The 19,588-nt window shown below is 38.1% G+C and overlaps 1 protein-coding gene across 2 annotated transcripts in view; it reads right to left on the reverse strand.

The window, feature by feature from the left end:
* The window catches only part of trim71 (tripartite motif containing 71, E3 ubiquitin protein ligase), a 40,176-nt gene that overhangs the window by 16,343 nt on the left and 4,245 nt on the right, over positions 1–19,588 (reverse strand). For both annotated transcript variants that reach the window (XM_015392936.1, XM_015392937.1), the window contains exon 2: positions 5,314–5,481. In XM_015392936.1, the coding sequence (XP_015248422.1) occupies positions 5,314–5,481 (168 nt within the window). The remainder of the gene's footprint in view (positions 1–5,313; positions 5,482–19,588) is intronic.

Below are 19,588 nucleotides of genomic sequence, written 5' to 3' on the forward strand. Positions count from 1 at the left end.
CTTACCTTTCAATATCATTCAATCCTTGGTTCACAACCAACCTTTTTTTTTGTTACAATAACACAGTTTGAACTGGCTTGTTTGTACTTTTTGTGTGAAACTGTAAATATTGTAAATATTTTCCTTTTCCATATATTACACTAATTTTTGCACCTGAATTCTGTGTGGCGTCTCATTGAGCACATCTTCAACATTCTCCGAGAGCTGAACTTAGACTTCTGATATTCCTATGATTACAACTTTTATTTTATTAATTCCTTATATCGGCATTTGGATAAAGAAATGCTACAAGAAAGCAGAAAGCAACCAGAAAGAAAATAAAAAATCATAGAAAAGTTTAAAAAAATAAGTCAAAGACAGTAGAAACTGTGTATAAGCCACACCTAAGCCAAAGGCAAGGAGAAATCTGATTCTGGAATGGCAGTCTGTGGTTTAAACTCTTCTTCAGCTGTAAATGCTAGGCTACAGGTCTGTTTATGCTCGACACATTTACATGTAGATATGTTACTCAATAAACTTCGCTGATAGCAACTATGCTGAATTTTATCCTCCATGTCTTTACTACAGCCAATAAACTGGCTGCCTCTAGGGGGCAGTGTACGGCACAGATTGCAATCTTACAAAACTACGAAACATGAAGAAGTAGAAAAGAGTTGTTTCCAACTTTTTTAATCCCTCTTTGTGTTATTTAGGAGTCACAGTCACGTCTCACCAAGAGTTTAACAATCTGTTGATCACAGAGATAATTATGGGCTAAATAATAAAAGGTTAATATTCTCCAACCGTCTCCAGTAGAAGCTGTCGCCTCTCCATGTTTTTTTGCTACATGGAACTGTACAAACAGTTATGGATTTCCTCAGGTGTAAGATGTGGAAAAATTGGGCCATGGGGATGATATAAACATGCATTTTGTGTCGGGTGGATCCTGCAAATCTGTCAGTCATAAACCAGACTTATTGTTTCCCCTTTGTCTTTGCTAACCAATTTCTAAGAGATCAGCTGGAAGGAATGCTCTTGTTTCATTTAAATGGTGCCGCATTTGTAAAAAACATCATTTGTTGGTTGAATTTGTGGTTTCAACACTGAAAATGCGATCAATCCTATCTAAATTTCAGAAGCTCACTGTTAGGGACCTATCTGTTGACTGTATTGAATGATAGAAGACAGAAAATAAAGCACTTATATTATCAATCTGTTTCATCTACACCATTTGCAGGAAAACGTTAAAAAAAGCAGCAGCCTGGATTATCATCCTGCTGGTCACCAGCTCGATCACACGCTGCTGTGGGCTCTGATGGGCATCGCTTTTTAAGCCATCAAGTCAGCCAGTAGGGTTGGTCACTGTGGCAAAAAAACAGCACATCCAGGCTCAAAACAAAAGAAAAAGAAAAAAAAAAGGGATAAGCGTTCCTTTCTCTGTACGTCAACATCTGCAGGACAGAGCTTGGTTGAGGTGACCACAAGCTGCAGAACCTCATCCTGAAAACTCTTTTAAAAAATCTGGATGAGGTATTGTCAATGAGAAAATCCCAGAAAAGAAAAAAGGAGCAGCATTTTTTTCGTGTATAAAATGTGTAGAATTGTCATAAAACCTTAAAGAAAACAATTAAGATAATAAAAGAAATACTAACAATTATAAATATTCCATTTATTTCACCAAAAGATGCATCCTTTGATTCCTATTTTAGCAACAGAAAGGATTTAACTGCTTTTCTCATGGGCAGAAACTAAACTATTTTGCTCAACTTCTAATATGACTTTTCATTAAGGGAAAATAAAACTGATTTCTACATTTTGAAAACACATTTTAATAGTCATTGTGACAAAATAAGAAAAAAAAACTAACAAAACAATTTATTTCAGTGGATGTGTGACTATGAAACAAGAAACAAGACTTAACAGATAACAGGAAGGCTGAACGTATGATGACACAGGCACTCACATCTTGGTCCTAACATGCCACCCTACAACTAGAAAAGTTTTCTGAATTTTGATCTTCTTACTGATGAGGAACGATCTACAGTCTATAGATAAGGAGTATATAGAGACTGCCATTACAAAAGCACTGCAACTAATGATTATTTGACTACTTCATTAAACTGGGAATTATTTTTCATAATAATTGATTAATAACAAGATAGCAAAGATGAGTTCTACGCTTTTTGTTTTTTTCTTCTACAGAGTTTGAACTAATTGAAGATTAAACTTTTCCAATTCAGCAGTTTGGATTGACCATGTTTAAATATAGAAAAATATTTAATCTTAAACACAAAATGCATTCATATTTGATACAACTGCTAATTAACTACTGAATTAGAGGATAATTATCAACAATTCTGATTAATCCAATTGTTTCAACAGTATATTTTAGTAAAACATTTTTTCATTCCGCTCTCTTTAATGGAGAACGCTCTTATCACTCCTTTTAGTTATTTTTTTTGTCAGAGCAAAACTTTATTAAGTCAGAACTGGGTTAAAATAAGTATTTGGAGGTCAAACATTTATATTAACAGAGATTTATTCTGCCACCATAATCTGGGGATTTCACAGCCTGCAGGAACATTTATGATCAAACATCCTTCATTCTGTGCAGGAATGAACCCTAACCCTCATTTGTTGTTGAAAAGCTAAAAAGCAAGTCGTTTGCTCCCCCTGGAAGTTTCATATAATCAGTTAGAGAAAACAGGACGACAACTTCAGGATTTATGCAAAGAAGCTAAAACTGTTTAGATCAGTTTGTGGAAAATTAAGTTACACCTTTAATAAAATAAACAGATTACATATAAAACCTAAATACTCCTGGTTTGTTATGATTAATTTTTTTTTTAGATACACTTAGGGTTGCATTAGAATAGCCTGTCTTTGATGTGAATTTTTCTATTCATTTTCCAATATCCAACTCTTCCTCTAGGCGAAAAAAAATTTCATGTACTAAACATCTATCAAATCTCTTTTTTGGGGGGAAATACTTTGTCCACCTTAATGATTCCTTTCACCAAATTGATCAAAATCAGTGTTTTTGCCATCACCCCTGGATAATAGACCTTGCTGGAAAACCGAAACAAAAACAAATCTTTAAATAGAAATTAAATCAATTTGGCCATTTATCATAATAAAAACACAATCTGGTCAATAAGTTTTAAGAAAAAGCAAATACAAAAATATAGTAAAATTATGTTGATACAACATATTTCTATGCTTATTTTAAAACAACAAACTATGCTTTTTGTCCAAAGGAGCTCAAAAACAGCCATCACTGCCAGAAAGACTGATCACATTTTAGTCTTTACCTCTAATGTGCGGAGCTGCAAACAGTCAATAGATTTTTTTTTTTTATTCAGAGCTCATTTTAAGAAATAAAACAAAAGACAAGAATCATAATAGCTTTCCTGACCCAGTTTGCTCCAAATCATTTGTGCTTGAATAATGTTGGCCAAGTAAATCAGAGCTTATAAAATGTGATGGGTGGGTCAATGTGTACTGATTGGTTTAACAGCTAATTTTTTATCTGGAGCATCCACACTAACCAGCACTTATTACATTTTCATCAACTTACTCCTGTTTGGGTGTTTTGTTTTTTTTTTTTTGTTGAAGTAGAAAAAATATATAGATCTTAAATCATTTCAGTACATTTCAAACAGCTGCAGAGTTCAAAGTTTTCCATTATTAATGGTTCGGACTCTTGTTCCCATCTGAAAATTACACTGTAAATCTAAAATAGTTCTATCAATAGGTAAAAATGTTTTAAAATTAAAGCGGGTTAGTTAAATCTATCTAGGAACAGAATCAATATTTTGGCCCCTTAAATAAAATAATTATACATAAATCACTTGAAACAACAAAATTGAGATTTTTCTCATTTTAAGTATAAATACTTATTTTTAAGCACATAACTCTCGTAAAAGAACTTGAAACTTTTAGTTCAGCTGCTGCAGTGTTTTTGACTTTGCCGTTTTCACATTTTTAGACTTTCAAACTGAAGTCAAGACGTTGACAGATGCAGATAAAAATGCATCTTATCACCTCCAGGACAAACCCAGTGGGATAAACGGCTGCTGCCATTAAAGCACAGCAGCAGAGGGAACAGCGGTGAGAAACACAGCGACTCCATCTGCTTCAGCTCAACACACGAAAAAGAAAACTCCTCAAACAACTATCTGAATCCATAATAACCGAAAAGGAAAGGATTCTTCTCTGGGTATAAATAGTGCTGCTTGATATTTCCTTAAAGCTTCTGTTTAAAGAAATAAAAAGACGCTAAAGCGTTTATCCTGCTGGTGTTAGACTCAAATGACAAAACAAACAGGAATGCTCACTGCTGCCAATCACATATTTTCTGATAAAAATACGATGTATAGAAGGTTCAAGAAGGTGCAACCTAAACTATAATCATGTAAATGAAGAGACTCAATTAGTATGCATGTATGTGTGAGAGAGTCAGAGCGGTGGGGGGGGGACAGAGGAGTGAAAAGGGGAAGGGCAAGTGTTCCACTTCTTTAAAAGAAGTGGGTATTTTTCCTTTCTGTGAAATCCTTTAAATACCTCACCTACCCTCCCCCATCCCCTGTAAGACTCCAACCCCCCCACACCCCTCCGACCCTGAGCCCTGCCCCTGCCGGAATTCAACTCATGCGACCCCACCCCTTTTTGAGGGCCAGCTGGACACCTCTAACCCCGAGCTGCCTGGCCGCCCGGGACTGGTCACTCTAGAGCTTTCTGGGCTGATCGGCTCTAATAACCGGGCCGCTTGCTGCTGAGTGCTGGTTCTAAAGGACCAGCTGCTCCCCTCAGGTCCTACTTAGTCTTTGGGGGAGATAGATGAAGGCAGATTGCCATGCTTTTATCTTCAGGAGCTCCTATATAGGAGAAGACTTCTTTTTTTAAATCAGTTTGATTCCATCGCAGTAAAATAACATTAATGAAGCTTTTAAATCTGTTGGCTCGCTACCAAGATGTTTGTGTTAAAGTGTTGGGATGGATAATCAGCTAAATGTATTCCAGTAATAGGAAGTCAAACTCTGTTACTGTTTCATTACTTTAAAATCTTCCCCTTTATTAGTGGATGGAGGTTTATTCTGCAAATTTAATCTCTTCCTAAATATTTTCAGTCAGCAGCTGCAGACAGAAATGCATGAAGCCTCTGAGGGATAAACCACAGAGAGTCTCAGGTGTGAACAGAACATCTGGCATTTCATCTGTTTGTTTTTTTACACATAGAAAGAAAGAACGAAAAAAAGGTCTGATATTTGAAAGAAAAGGACTTAATAGCTGTGGCGGAGAAATAAGGGCGACAGATACTCCTCCTCCTCTCACCTGGACGGCCTGTCGCCCCTGCTGAGCGTCGGCCAGCAGCTGGATGGTGATGGCCCTGCAGTCCTGCACGGCATCTTGGAGGTAGACAAAAGTGTGGCCCATGTGGCGGCCCACGCTGCACTCCCTGCAGATGGGCACCGAACAGGTTTCACAGAAGAACAGGAACACCTACGAAGGACAATTAGCAATTAGCGCTTCTGTGGTTAAAGAAACACTAAAGTCACAGAACAAATCACCTTTTGGGCCTTTAATTTTGAAACATCTGAGGGTAATTCTCCAGCTATTGACAAAAGGCAGATATACTAGACACAAAGACGAACTTACTAAAATGTATAATGAATTAAATAGGGTTTCATTTTGAGTGTTTTTGCTTTTCTCAGTAAGGTTTTGGACCCAAAGTCCCTCAAGACTGAAATGAAATTTGATGCATCAGTAATTTAATTGACAAATGGCACAGAAAAAGATATTAGTATTTTATCTAGTCTTCATAAAACAGCACCAGTCCCTAGGGTGCAATGTCATTTCCACCACTTAATGTAACTTTTAACTTTTTATTTCAGCCTCTATCTACGTGCAAACACATCAGCTGTCATGGAGAGCTAATGACAGGGTAGCAGCGTTAGCTCCATGGAAGGAAGGATTGAAAAAAGAAAAGAATAAATGAATAAAAATTAAGGTACAGTTTTGCAAAACCAAAGTTAGGTTTATTTGTCTTCATTTTAAAACACCTCATATTTCCTTTCAAGGTTAAATTATGAGGAAAATTAAATTTTTTATCATGTATTTTGAGTACATTTTTATTTCAACTCTAAAACAGGGATTAGCATGCTAACATGCTAAGAGATTTTAAAAGACAATTTCCTCAAATTTCATTCCCATCATTATATGAAATATTCATACAGTTTCATTACAAACACTATTAGTTAAATAAGACCAAATTTGTCTGTATAGAATCAATCATGGGCAAAAATGTGAACGACTAGAGTAGATTTCCCCCAAACTTGTTGCTGCACGCTGCTGATCAGCTGGCTGAAATTACCACATATCCGCGGCTATTACTGCATCAAAATAAATAAATAAACGACATGGTTTGCTGATATCTACCTAGACTTTAGGTCTTATACAAAAATCTAACGCCTCTAATCCTCCATATAATGTAATTAATGTTCCAAACTAGTAAATCCCAGCAGTCCCGGTAATGACAGCTTTATTTTGATACTCTAGTCCATTTAAATAACATTATTTTGATTTGAAAGAATAAAAAAAAGAAAGAAAAAGCCACAAAAAAAAATATTGCAGGCTATACATGTATTAGGTATCATAAATAACTTCATTGTATTTCTGACTCCCTTAAAACATACAAGCAAATATGATTCCTTGCAGTTGCAAGTTGCAAGGTTCCAATCAATCAAAAGATGAAGTCTCGGTCTTTGCTTTTATCCTCTCTCAACACTCTGGGATTTCAAACATATTCTAAATTAGGGAGGATAACCCTTGTAGCATAAATGAAACCAGTTAAAAACCAAATAAACATTTGTTAGATCAGACCTGTCTCCTAAAGTTGAACAGATTCAGGTATGGATTATTCAATTATCTAAAAAGGCAATATTAAAGGGCATTTCCGCAATGCTTGAATAAATAAACCTTAATGGCTTTAACATATAATGTAAAATTATGTTTATTACATTATTTATACTTTTAAACTATCCATACTTCTGGTTCTACATTTAGATAGCGTTTAATGCTATAATATGTGAATAGCACATTACTGTTTAATGTGTCATATCTAAATAAAAGCATGAATAATTTTTTCATAGCTGTTCTCAAGATACCAGATTCCCTTTCTGCATTTTTATTTTGTATATTTCTAGCTAAATGTATTATGCTGAGAAACTTAAACCGAAGCGAGCAGATTCCTCTGTTCAGAGACCTTGTTCTTTAATGACACGTGTCAACAAAACGAGCCTGGCATCTCGACAAACTGAATAACCCGGCGACGTGTCGCTGTTACCCGTTCCACTTCCCTCCATAAAACGCAAAGCTAATTAAAAATAGAAGGGCCATGAATGCTAATGAAAAGTCATCCATATGCAAGCGTTACCAGGGGGCCTCCCATCCTCTGCACCCCAGAGATCACTTCTCATTCCAAGCACAGACGCACGAACCAAAGGGAGCCCAAACAACATCTATACCTGTATATAGAGAGCGTTTCTAGACTCAACATGATCAAATATGTTCACAATAAAAAGCATTTAAAAAAAGATTCTTTTAAACAGTGGGGTTTAATATATTCAGCACTAAGCTTTAGAATTTATATTTTAGAGTAAATCAAAGAATACTATTAAAACAACATGAAATTAAACACATCATCTGCTACTTTTGCAGCTAAATATGCGTTTATGAAAACATTAAGCAGCATGTTTGACTGATTAGCACTCTGCCTATGTGATAATGTGCCACCTATTCGCAGCCTAATAAATCAATGCCCGTTTTAATCATCTAAATGAATCATATTTCAATCATCCAGACTCAAATATTACATTTAATTTAAAAGAAAAGGTGCCACTCTGTTTTTAATCTGCTGTAACATTTCAATTTTAGAGTCTGTTAGGGAATAAAAAACACTTTTTCTGAAAGTTCTCCCAATTTATGTTTATTATTTCCAGGTTAATTTAATTAAATCTGTTTTTATTTCTATGAAGATTTTTTTTTTTTAATCAATGCATAAGGGATGTCATTTTATATTAGTCAAGGTTGCAGTAGCAACGTTTATATCCCATTTATACTTTAAAGGAGTCGTGTTTAATGTTGCTGCTGTATGTAAAACATTAACATTTATTTAAAAAAATGTTTTAACTAAATTGCCATCTGGGGCTGCTGTGATTTATACCAATTCAGAAGCAACTCAACTCCTTTTTTCTGTATTAACTTTATCAACCGTTAATTATTATGATAGCTTTAATATATCGTTAGTTCAGCATTACTTCGGCTAAGATTGCTTTGTTGCAGTTTGAGCTTTACCAGCTACTTTGTTAAGAAAAAGACGTTTGAAGTGTGTTTATTTCAGGATATTAGTAATTATAGTAGGTTGGTAAATGGATTTTAAACCTGTTTGAATTTAATAAAAATCATAAATTAAGACATTTCTGTGGCAATTGTGTTTTTTTTATTTATTTATTATTATTTAGAAAGACAGATTTCCATCACATCAGTAATCACAGTTTCATCCATTTAAGATTATAACTGAGAATATAACCAGAAAGTCCAAGTGATTTTGTCCATGTTGCCTTTCTGGTATTTTTTATAGAATGGCAATGATGTTTTTTAAGAAGCAAGTTCTTTTAAAACTGGACATGAATCAAAAAAGAGGAAGTTCTTGAAAGAAAATATTTGTGTTTATTATAGTTTTCCATACTACAAAAAAAATGTAAATATTTCCATACGGTGTAGGAACCCAGATGTTTATTTTATCTCCGAGTTGGGAGGTGTTTTATGATTAATCGATCCTAGCTTGGAGTTCACAACCAAAATGGGGACGCTTTGAGGTTTCATTGCAGGATTTTTTACAAATAAAATATAAGAAAGGTTTTAAAGAGGGTGTCCAAAATTTCCCAGAGGAAATGGAAACCGGATTTAACCTTTGCTGTTAAAAATGAAGCTTTGCTGTAAACCCCCATCTAAATGCTGATTGGTTGTAATAGGGGGTTAATTAAATATGCACTGTGCGTCATATCCCACAGAGACTCCGGATCAATGGCCTCCAATAGCAGCAGAACGCAGTGGATGGAGAGGAGCCTGCAATCAATCCATCAATATTGGCGGTTCCCTTGGGGAGAAGCCTAATCTAATGAGTCACACACACACACAGACACACCTCCCCCTTTATTTGACATCCTCCTCCTCCTTTCTGCCTTTGGCTTAACCTCCTCTTTTCTTACAGCCTCCACCAGGGTGCTGCACCACCCCGTCACTCACCGCCCTCCCCGGCTCTGCCTTCCTGTCCCATCCCGTCCCTCCCCCGCTGACATCTCCTGAATTCCAGAGGGAGACGGCACACACAAAAAGGCTGGAATGCTGCCGGGTCAGGGTGATGGATGACGATGATGAGGCTCTGGCAGAACGAGGATCATTTCTGATCAGAAACCATCCATTTGCTTAAAGAGGAAGCAGCTACGTCTCTTTCCTGTTTCTATTCAATGTTAATTCCAAAATCTTTTCCATTTTGGAACGGACTTCTTTCTTAACTCTACAATTAAATTTTTTTTTTCCAATTTCTGATTTTATTAATCCAATATCATCACCTTCAATAATTGTGCATTTTGTCACATGTAGGACAGAAAGCTCACTGAGGAAATCAAAGTTTTGTTTTTTTCTTGGACAAACAGCTGCAGGGCTTCTCAATGCAGCGACCTGCTCGGGTGTCATCAGCAGCGAACTGCTCCTGGAGGTGAAACACGCTCCCTCATGGAGCTGTAGATTACATAATACACGGGCATCTTGGAAAACAGCTCAATAGTATCGATCCACGCAGGATACAGGCTCTTCTCACACAGCTGCACCTCACATCCCCCTGCAAGCCATTTCGTTTTTCTCAAGAAAAAAAAAAAAGAAAAAAAGAATTGGGTTGCTTATGAGTTGTGGAAAATCACAGTGGTAACGGGGTTTAAGATGTGGAAAAACACCCCATAAAAAATACAAAAAGAAAGAGAGGTGAGGTGGGCGTGGTGTTGAACACGCTGAGGAGGAAATTCAGGAAACACTCAGAGAATGAAGCTTTAAAGGCAGGAAGGACCGTCCCCGATTCACTGAAGCTGCTAAGATCCAGAAAGGACAGTGAAGCTGAAAAACTAAACCTTAAAAAATGTTTTATAGGATGGAGAGGGGTGTGATTAAAGCCGAGGAGGCAGCTATCGCATTACAATAGTCCCCCGGCTCTCTTTTTTTCCATCTTAGATCACAATTTAAAAATACACATTTTATAGTTTTCAGGCCAAAAACATCTGCTTTTCATAAGCCGAAAAATGTTTTCATCTTTCTTTTACAAGATGGTTGAAAAAGATGCAACAGCTTACTTAGGGTCAGCTAATTGACAGCGAGGGAGTAGCAACAGGTGGGGGAGGCAGCACTGTGCTAGGTTACACACTATGCAAGCAGAAAAACTGTGGTCATTAAGGGATTTTTATTTTGCAGTACTTACTTAAAAAATTCAATCTAAGGCAAACTATATGAACAAATAGCAGATTTATCCATTAATGAAATTAAATTCTTACTCCCAAATACTCAGCAGTGGGTGAGGAAGCCATGCTTAAGAGTAGCGCTACTTTAACATCATTTTAAGTAAAAGTAAAAGAGTAGTAATGCAAGAAAAGCTATTTAATAAAATGTCATCTCCAATTCTAAATAAATGTTTCCTCATGAAATCTAACTTCATGTAATCAGATGGAAAGTTAGGAGCTAATTCTTAATTTGGAGGAAATTAAAACAAAAAAAATGCAAATATATATAAAAAAATAATACATTTGTGAAGAATTTTATTTCCAAATTTCTAAGCAAAGCTTTTTTAAAACCCCTTTTTGCATATAATGCAAAAATTCTAAATGTCGGAAAAGGATGAAAAACTTCCAATTAAAATATCTACTGTTTTCCATCAATAACTCTAATTAACTCTTGATGGGTAGAGTGACCAGATAATTTACTCAAGTAAAAGCAGTGATACTTTCACAAGAATATTACTTAAATAAAAGTATAAAGTACTCAAAACTACTCCTAAAGGTATTAATGTAGCTAAGTTGGTTAATTGGTTATTACAAACTTGAAGACTTATTTTAGAGCAAGCAGCCCATATTTAGCCATATTTATGTTTGATCTGAGATTAAAAAAAGGGAATTTTGTTCATTTCTATAAACTTTAACAGCCAAATATATAAATATATACAATAAAATAAAGATTTTAGCTGAGGACTGCACAAGGTAATTATTTGATAAGGGTTTCCAGTATAAATTTGTTAATTTTCATTTATAAACAAAGATAATCTTATTTTATTTTATGATTGTTTTTCTTTATATTAGACTTTCCAATTGATTTTGGCTTTAAATACTTTTTTTAGCTCTAAAGTTTTACATTTAATAGATTTGAAAAGCTTTCTGCGATGAGCAGAACCATTGTATTCTCTGAATTGGTGATTTTTATTTATATTAAATAATTAGGATAAAATAAACTAAAGCAGTGGCTCCTTTACTACCTTTCGCTCACTGCTTTGAAGCAAAAGCTCACTTTAAAAAAATGTTGGTTGCAAAACATGGACTGCTATGAGTGACCTGGCTTTGTGTTGGCGCAGCAGTTGCATCAGCTCTGGTCCTTCCCCCCCCACCCCCAATCCATCCTCCAGAGAACTGGGGGAGAGGGCACCGGCTCCACTGGTCACCAGCATGGCCCCCGTGCTGCATGCGCTGCCTGCATGCACAGCAGAGACAGGCGGAGGGGGTGGGGTGCCTGTAATGTCACACCGCGCTGCCAGAAAAACCAGAAAGTGTGAATCTGCTTCCAATAAAAAGAAAAAACAAGTCTGCAAAGGTTTAAAGGAGTCGTCTGTGTATGCGCTTCTCCTCATGCTGTTTTGAAAATTTTCTTCTTCTTTTTGGCAAAATTACAAAAACATAAAAAGAATGTATAGATTTGAGCAACAGTTAGAAGCATCTTAGTTTCCCATCAGCTGGATGTCACCATGTGAGTGACGGGGGTGTGACAGAAAGCACGTCCCACCTTTCCTTTGGCTCTGCATTCACTTATCACCCGAAGCAGCGCTGAGAGAGCGAAGCCATTATTCCCAGCAGACTGTAAACATGTTTATGGCTGCTGTAAAACTGGCCCCTTTAACATGGGGGGTGTGCAGGGTTTAACCTGCTTTTCACAAGCCACTTCAAATGCTCACTTCGGAGAAGCACGGTTCCAGCATTTTATTTGCTTTAATATATTGTAAGTGAGAAGGTTATGGGTTTTACCTCTTCTTGTAAATCGTTTATTAGATTTTTTTCATTTACAATTAAAAGTTTTTTATTTTCATAAATGACTTAATGATTTATGTGAAAATATTACCATCATGATGAAAATGGCACTAATGTCTGTTTTAAATCAGCTTAGAAAAACATGTCTGTTTTTTCTCAGGCGGCAGAAAGATCTGAAACAAGACCCATCTGAAAAGTATAAATAAAAATGTAAAAAAAGGACATTCTTGGAGGCCGATGTCAGCTGCAGGCGCGTCAGGAAGCTGCAGGCTAACAGGAGACAGAAATCTGTCTAAAAGCAACGAAAAGGAAAATTCCAACATCTGAAACAAAAAGCTTCAGCTGAACCTAAACAAAAAGGTCACTCATGACATGTGGAGTTATCATTCAAACTGTTACTAATAATTACTCCTCTCTGCCTGGAATAACTTTCATTTCAGACGCATTTAAAGTGACTTAGACAACTTCTGTCATTTTCGTTTAGGACAGCTTTCAGACAGTAAATGAACATTTCCTTTTCTTAAAGTGCAGCAGTGATCAAATGTAAACAGTGTGGGAGAAAAAAATATGCTGCAAAAAATGCATTGATATGGAAGTTCAGAGCATTAATATATAGTGTGCAAATGTGCAGTATTTTTTGTTTGGTGTAAAGTAAAAAATGTCAACTTTAAATCAAATCTAAATCTTTTTTTTTAAAGCTCTTCCTCAGATGCATTTTAATTTCCCTTCTTGTTGCGTCCACTTTCCCAGCTCAGCCATGGTAAACCCCGCTGGCCCGTTGCCAGCAACACAACACGCAGACCTCCTCCAGACCGTGTTTTGAAACTCGGCCAGCTACAGCGTGGGGAGGGGCGGTGGCCGTGAACCAAAGCTCTGATTGGGCGGCGGAGAAAAGGAAACAAACCACAGTCAGCTGGCCCTCTCATGCTGAGAGCGTGCTACTGGCCGGCAGGAAGAAACAGAGGGGGAGGAGCGGAGGGAGGCCCGCGGAGGTAATAACTGCCTGATTCATGAAGGGATCGATAAATTGGAGGAGCTGGGTGAATGAAATGTGGAGGCGCTGAGAGGTAACAAATGTCCACGTGTGGAAACACAATGAAGCTATTCTTAGTCCCCGACGGGGTAAACAACCCGCATCAGCAGAGCTCCTCGCTCCACATAAAGCTGGAGGGAAAAAAAAGACGCTCTGTGCCACTTTAAGGCCAAAGCCTGAGTCCTAAACTGAGTCTTAATATTTTGGCATAAATACCTAAAATGATCTAAAATGTAGCACCAAACAGATCAGTCCAGCTTAAAAAGCTGATCTGTGTCCTCCGTGACGCATCCGCAAATACGGGTCAAAAGTTTTAAAGTGTTAGCAGAACAATTTTAGGGAGCGAGGTCAAATAATGGCCAATTAAAATCCCATTTTGGGCCCTAGTGCTCAGTAGGAAGCGGCACAGGTTCCGGCTTCCCAACTACTTCTAAATCCCGTTGTCAAAGAGAATGTGATAAATGCCTTCCTTTCGATCCATAAAATTTATACGGGCGAAAAAAGTCCTGAAATAGACATCAAAGCTTCCGACGCGGTTGTGCACGCTTCCATTTGGCCTAAACCAAACACACAGGAAACAAGGAACGCTCTCTAATTACTGGGCACATGGTGCACATTAAGACCCTGGAAGTCCAACTTCATATAATAGAAATCTGCTGCCACACACACACACACGCACACAATATCCTCTTCAGAAGATAACTATCTACAGATGGGAGATGCAACTACCGCCACCGGCTCCCAGAGATGCTTCCAGCGGTGACGAAGTGTAACGCAGAGCCCCTTCAACTGCAACAGCTGCTAAATCATGTTGAGGAGGTTTTTCTGTATCTATAAAGCCCCCCTTGGTCTTTGACAGAAAACAGACAGAGCTGGCTGACGAGAAAGGCAGGAGCCTACAGAGGAAATACCCAGCATGTGTGTGAGAGAACGAAAGAGGGAGAGAAGGGAAAAGAGAAGCCAGGAGGTATAAAACTCAGGTTACAGGAATTCCTCCAGACTTGTATCAGCGTCGGAGCTGGGTTAGGTTTCCGTCCAAACATTCTCCACCGGTGACCGAGCGGGCAAATGTTTTAAGTGATACCCTTTAACAAAAGAAACAGATAACCGGAGCAGTAAAATAAAAAAACAAATAAGAGGAGAGATGTAGAAATGTGAGGCGACGTACATCAAGATCCTAGGACCTCCCTGGAGGGTCCAACGTCTTAAGTTAAAGCTACATAAACTGGGCCCTTCAGGAGACACAAAGGCAATCAAACTGATTAGTTCAACTTCACCTAATCTTTAAAAAGCCGGGCACATTCTCAGAGCCCATCGCCCAGCAACCCCCCGCCTCCTCTCCCATAAAGGAAGGTCCGCGTTCGGCGCCGCGAGGCCCGCGCACGTAAGCACGACCAGAACGGTTTAATCTGAGGCGCAGGGACACATTTGGTGGGATTAACATATCATTAGGTGCGTTTCAGATGGAGCCTGCGTGTGTTTGTATGCTGGAGCGTGACATCACAGTGAGCAGAGGACGCTCTTTGATGTAATCCAATTTTCCATTTCAACTTCTCACCCAGCGTGGGATGCTCAGCCCGTTGGCTGTCCGTGCGAGGAGAGGGAGAAAGGTGGCAAGGATGTCGCTCTGGTGAACCACTTTATTAGCCAGTCTGTACTCGGTTTTCTTTTAGGGTGGGGGCTGGAATCAGTGCAGTCTTCATGAAATCCTCTCAAAAGTAACTTAATTTCAGAAGTTTTTAGTTTAAATTGTTTTTTTAGAGCTTTATTCCTGCTTCTGTTGACTGCGGTCTTTTGGTGTTTAAGCCGTTTGTTACTCTGAGATCAAACTTCCCACCAACTTTATCGTCACGTAAAATGGTAGAGCTGGGTTATCCTGGATAAAAACACCTATATCTATATTTTACTTTCCACTTCTTGATGCACTAGGTTGTGTTGCTCTTTTATTTGGCCTCTATTATACTTTGGTATCATTCCATCCCAGGACTCATTTTTCTTCTGTTACAAAAGATTTTTCTTTAAAGACAGACAAGAACCTAAAAAGCTTTCCTCTGTATTGTCCTTGAATAATAAAGACTGAAATTAAATTGAAATGTGCAATAAAATAAAGGCTGAAACAGTTTGTGCTTCATCTGGAATAAAGAGCGAAATGATAAAGAATGGAAGGTTTCCAGCCGAGGGGGTGTGTAGGGCTGAAACCATCTGGGCAATAATAATAATAATTGAACTTTATTGATCTCACATTGAAGAAATTTACCTCTGCATTTAACCCATCCCCTTGGGGAATAGGGGGCTGCCATTGTGCGGCACCCAGGGAGCAGTGTGGGGTTAAGGGGCTTTGCTCAGGAACCCAGAGTGGAGGCAGTGGGAGTGGGGCTAGAAAGCAGAACATCTAGATTTCAAGCTCTATACCCTAACCACTAGGCCAACACTCCCCCTAGATTTTAAAGCTGGCGTCCTACCATGTTTATCATCCGGTCATATCACCAAGGATAACCTTTGAAGGAGTTATATTGTCTTTTAGATATGATATATTCATGTCGATCTACGCTTAAATTGTTGCAAAGTGAAAGAAATTAGTTGGGGACAAAGAAATTAACACATTTCTTGTTATCCTTTTATGATCATGGACATTAACTTATACAAAGCTCAACACTTTTTATAGATCCATTATTAACAATTAATTATTACATTTATTTTGATAAGGCTAACATGTTTTCTAAGTATTTATGAAGTCATACAGTAGATGTGACAGATTGGCTATAACATCATTGGTAAACAAACTTACTAGGCTTTTCATTCATTCATTCATTAAGTTTAATAATTTAGTTTGATAAAGTTTTATTCATCACACCCTGTTGTGATAATAGAATAAAAACAGGAATCTTTTCAACAGGATGGGACGCTTTGAGTCAATAAGCCGTTAAGAACCAGAGCATTGAGCTAATCAGAAGGCTTAGACCAGACTGTCAGAACGCTGCTCAACTTCATTGTTACAGTTGGGATATAAAGTAGTTTAGAGGAGTTCTTGTTCAACCAAAAATAAAGCTTCAAAGGACTTCAATAAAATAAAAAGCTGCCCCAGCAAAAAGAACTGAAAAATAGCCAGCAACCTGAACGCACCGTGATCGGAGATTTTAAACATGCAGAATCTAGGGAAGTCCAGCACTGCGCAACCAAACCAGCAGAAAGTCAAAATAAATAATAAATAAGAAAAAATGTTAACATGACAGACAGAGATGGTTGACGGACAACAGCCTTGTTTTCTGCGTTCTCACAGGTAGAGAAAGACAAGCCCTCTCCTGTGTCACTCCCTCCCCCCAAGGCTTAAGAACAGTGACTGAGTGGGAAATGAGGCCCTTACTGGGAAACCGAACCCACCTATTTACTGGCAGTGGACTGGTGGTGATAAAGGGAGGGGGGGGGGGAGCAGGAGGGGGGGTGAACAAAAAAAAACTAATGAGTAAACTGGTAAATTAAACAGCTTTTGTTGCTGCGAAAATGACTCACCTTAAAGAACCAAGATCAATCATTTAACAGACTCGGCAAAACATTATTTTTTTCCTGTTTCCCAAACTAGTTTCATTGCTGAACCAAGACCAGTCCTACAACTGGTTTTAACTGGTTCTGCAGGACACAAGGAAAAAGAAAAGTATTGTTTCCAACGGCTGCAAGACCTGATAATTAAAAATATTATGCTGCTAATAAAATCAAAATGGTTACATAAAATCCACTAGATATGTCTCAATTCTGATATAAATATTGGAAATTTACCCGATATCATAAAAAAAGGATCCAATAATAACTGTCCAGCATCTAAAATATCAACTATAAAATACACGCAGCTGCATCAAATATATTAAATCTTCCCAATGTGTATTTCTTTAAGCTTTTTCCAACATTCAGTCCAACAAAATGAATAAAAGTATGTATGAGTTGTTTGGATACACTATTGGGTCGATATCTATATCCGCCATATTTTTAAAAATGCTACACCGATATAGTCAATAAAAATTATTGCATCCCACAGCATCGCAAAACCAACAGATAGTCAACAGATACTGTATACAGATGGTTTGGAATTTCAGCGTTTTCAAAAAATATATATCTGTACACTCATGTACCACCCCAAGCCAGTAGGGGGCGACGCCAAAACATCAGATTTCCAAATGATTGTTACTTTCTCAAACATTCTAAACTGATATTTCCAACAGAAAGTCCAAATAAATAAATAAAAAAGTTAACATGAAGGATGTTATAATAAAAATATGAAATCCCATCTGGTGCTAGCTCTTTTACTGCGGTAGCATGTTTATTTTGTTATTTTACCTTGAGCTGGGACACTCTGGAACAATCATTTCTAAACCCGGATCACTATTTCTACAAATCAAAACTCCGACAGACTGCCAATCTTTTATTGGATTATAATTTAGTTTAATTAACACCCTGGAAGTTATCCTCACAAAAATCTAATCCAACTACCATCTTAACCTGGTCAGGTTTTAATGCCACAATCCAAGCCCAGTTCAGGACAGTCAAAGAAGAAAATGATTTCAAGCTGTCCAGATTTACAAGCTATACACACTTCATCAGTCAGAAAAGTTTAGCCTTCTCCTGACCTAATGGTTCAATCTAATCTCCAAAGTGCTGCCTTCCTGTTAGAGATGTTATGAGGCTTCTAAAAAGAAAGAGAGGGGGAGTAAAAAAGGGGGAGCAGCAGAGTAAGTTTTCATGATGCCAACCCTTCCTGAACCCACTTAACTCATGGAGCACATATAACTTCATGGTGGGCTGCACCAGTCGATTTAGTGAGTTCCTGTTAACAATGAGTGGCATCCTGCTGGGTCGGCAGGGTTTAATTGCAGACCCGGGCAGTGAGGGCCACATGCCTTCGTAACTTAATAGATTGTAACCACAGTCAACGGCGATGTAAAAAATGTTAACACAACGTTGACTTTTTCCTTTCGATTAACTGGCTTAATTGGGCAAACATACATCATAAATCCATCCTCGTATCACGACTCAGACACGTTTTTTCACACCTACGTGTTGCTATTTTTCAACCTTTTCTTTATGTTTCAGCCGATCTGTATAGTATAAACTTAAAGCAGAGGGAAACAACGGTTCATAAGGAATAAAGAATGACAGGAAAAACGAATGAATGCAAGTTCAACTCGTGATGGATGGACTCGACTCCAGCTTCCTCCTGTCACATGTGCCCCTGGGCAAGGCACTTAACCCCCAGTAGCCCACCAATCTGCGTGTCGGGGTATGAATCTGAGCGTGTTAGTGAGTGCTACTGAGTGAACAAGGCTCTAGTGTAAAGATCTTTGAGGGGTCAATACGACGAGAAAGACCAACATGAAATCTAAACCATTTAATACGAAGCATTTTTTCACTGCAGGCAATGGAAGCAAGTTCAGAAGGACTGATTGATCACTGAAGAGATAAAAGATACACAGATGGATGCAAACTTTTTTCATTCTAGAATTTCTACATTTTTGATATACATTATAAGAACGCCGCATCTGCAAAACAGTGGATATAGTTTAAAGTAGGAAAACAATTGAGTTTTACAGATTTTTTTTCTAAAAGAAAAAATTATGTTGATAATGAGTTTGGAAACCAATACTTCCTGTTTAGAGCTTTTAGACACTAAAGGGCAGATTATACTTCTGCAACCGCACATCAAATGTCGCTTGGGTCTGGTCGGGAACCAGTTCTGCTGGTATGCTTTTGCTGGAATTTCTAGGGACACACAGCAGTTTCCTGCCAAAGCGCAAGGGGTAGCCTATTTAAGAACTTCAGTAGATGGTCAAGAGAACTTCGATGGCGCCGGCAAGAGTGTTCCGAAACAACAACGTCGCATCTGCAAGACATGGTCACAGAGATGGATCTAGAGTTGCTAGACAACAAAGAGGATATATAATTTGTCTGAGGCATCATCCAAGTGGTTGTACTTCCAAACCTCCTCGATTAACCTTTCGTTGTAGTTGTCCATTGTTCCTCGGTTTTTAAAAATGGCGCGCCCCGGCACCGAATCAACAAGCACAACCAGACAGACAGCTGGAAAGGCATACCAAGGACCAATCACAGCTGCTTTTTGTCTGCGCACTCCCGCTTGAGGTCTTCCACGACTGTCCGGCGTGTAGTCAGGATTTTTTGAGGTGCCAGACGACCGTTGCAAAACCTCTGCACGGGGGGCGTGGTCAAGAGACAGATTTTACGGTTGCAGAGG

The sequence above is a fragment of the Cyprinodon variegatus genome, unplaced genomic scaffold (genome assembly GCF_000732505.1).
Source record: "Cyprinodon variegatus isolate N-32 unplaced genomic scaffold, C_variegatus-1.0 Scaffold615, whole genome shotgun sequence".
In the NCBI taxonomy this organism is placed as follows: domain Eukaryota; kingdom Metazoa; phylum Chordata; class Actinopteri; order Cyprinodontiformes; family Cyprinodontidae; genus Cyprinodon; species Cyprinodon variegatus.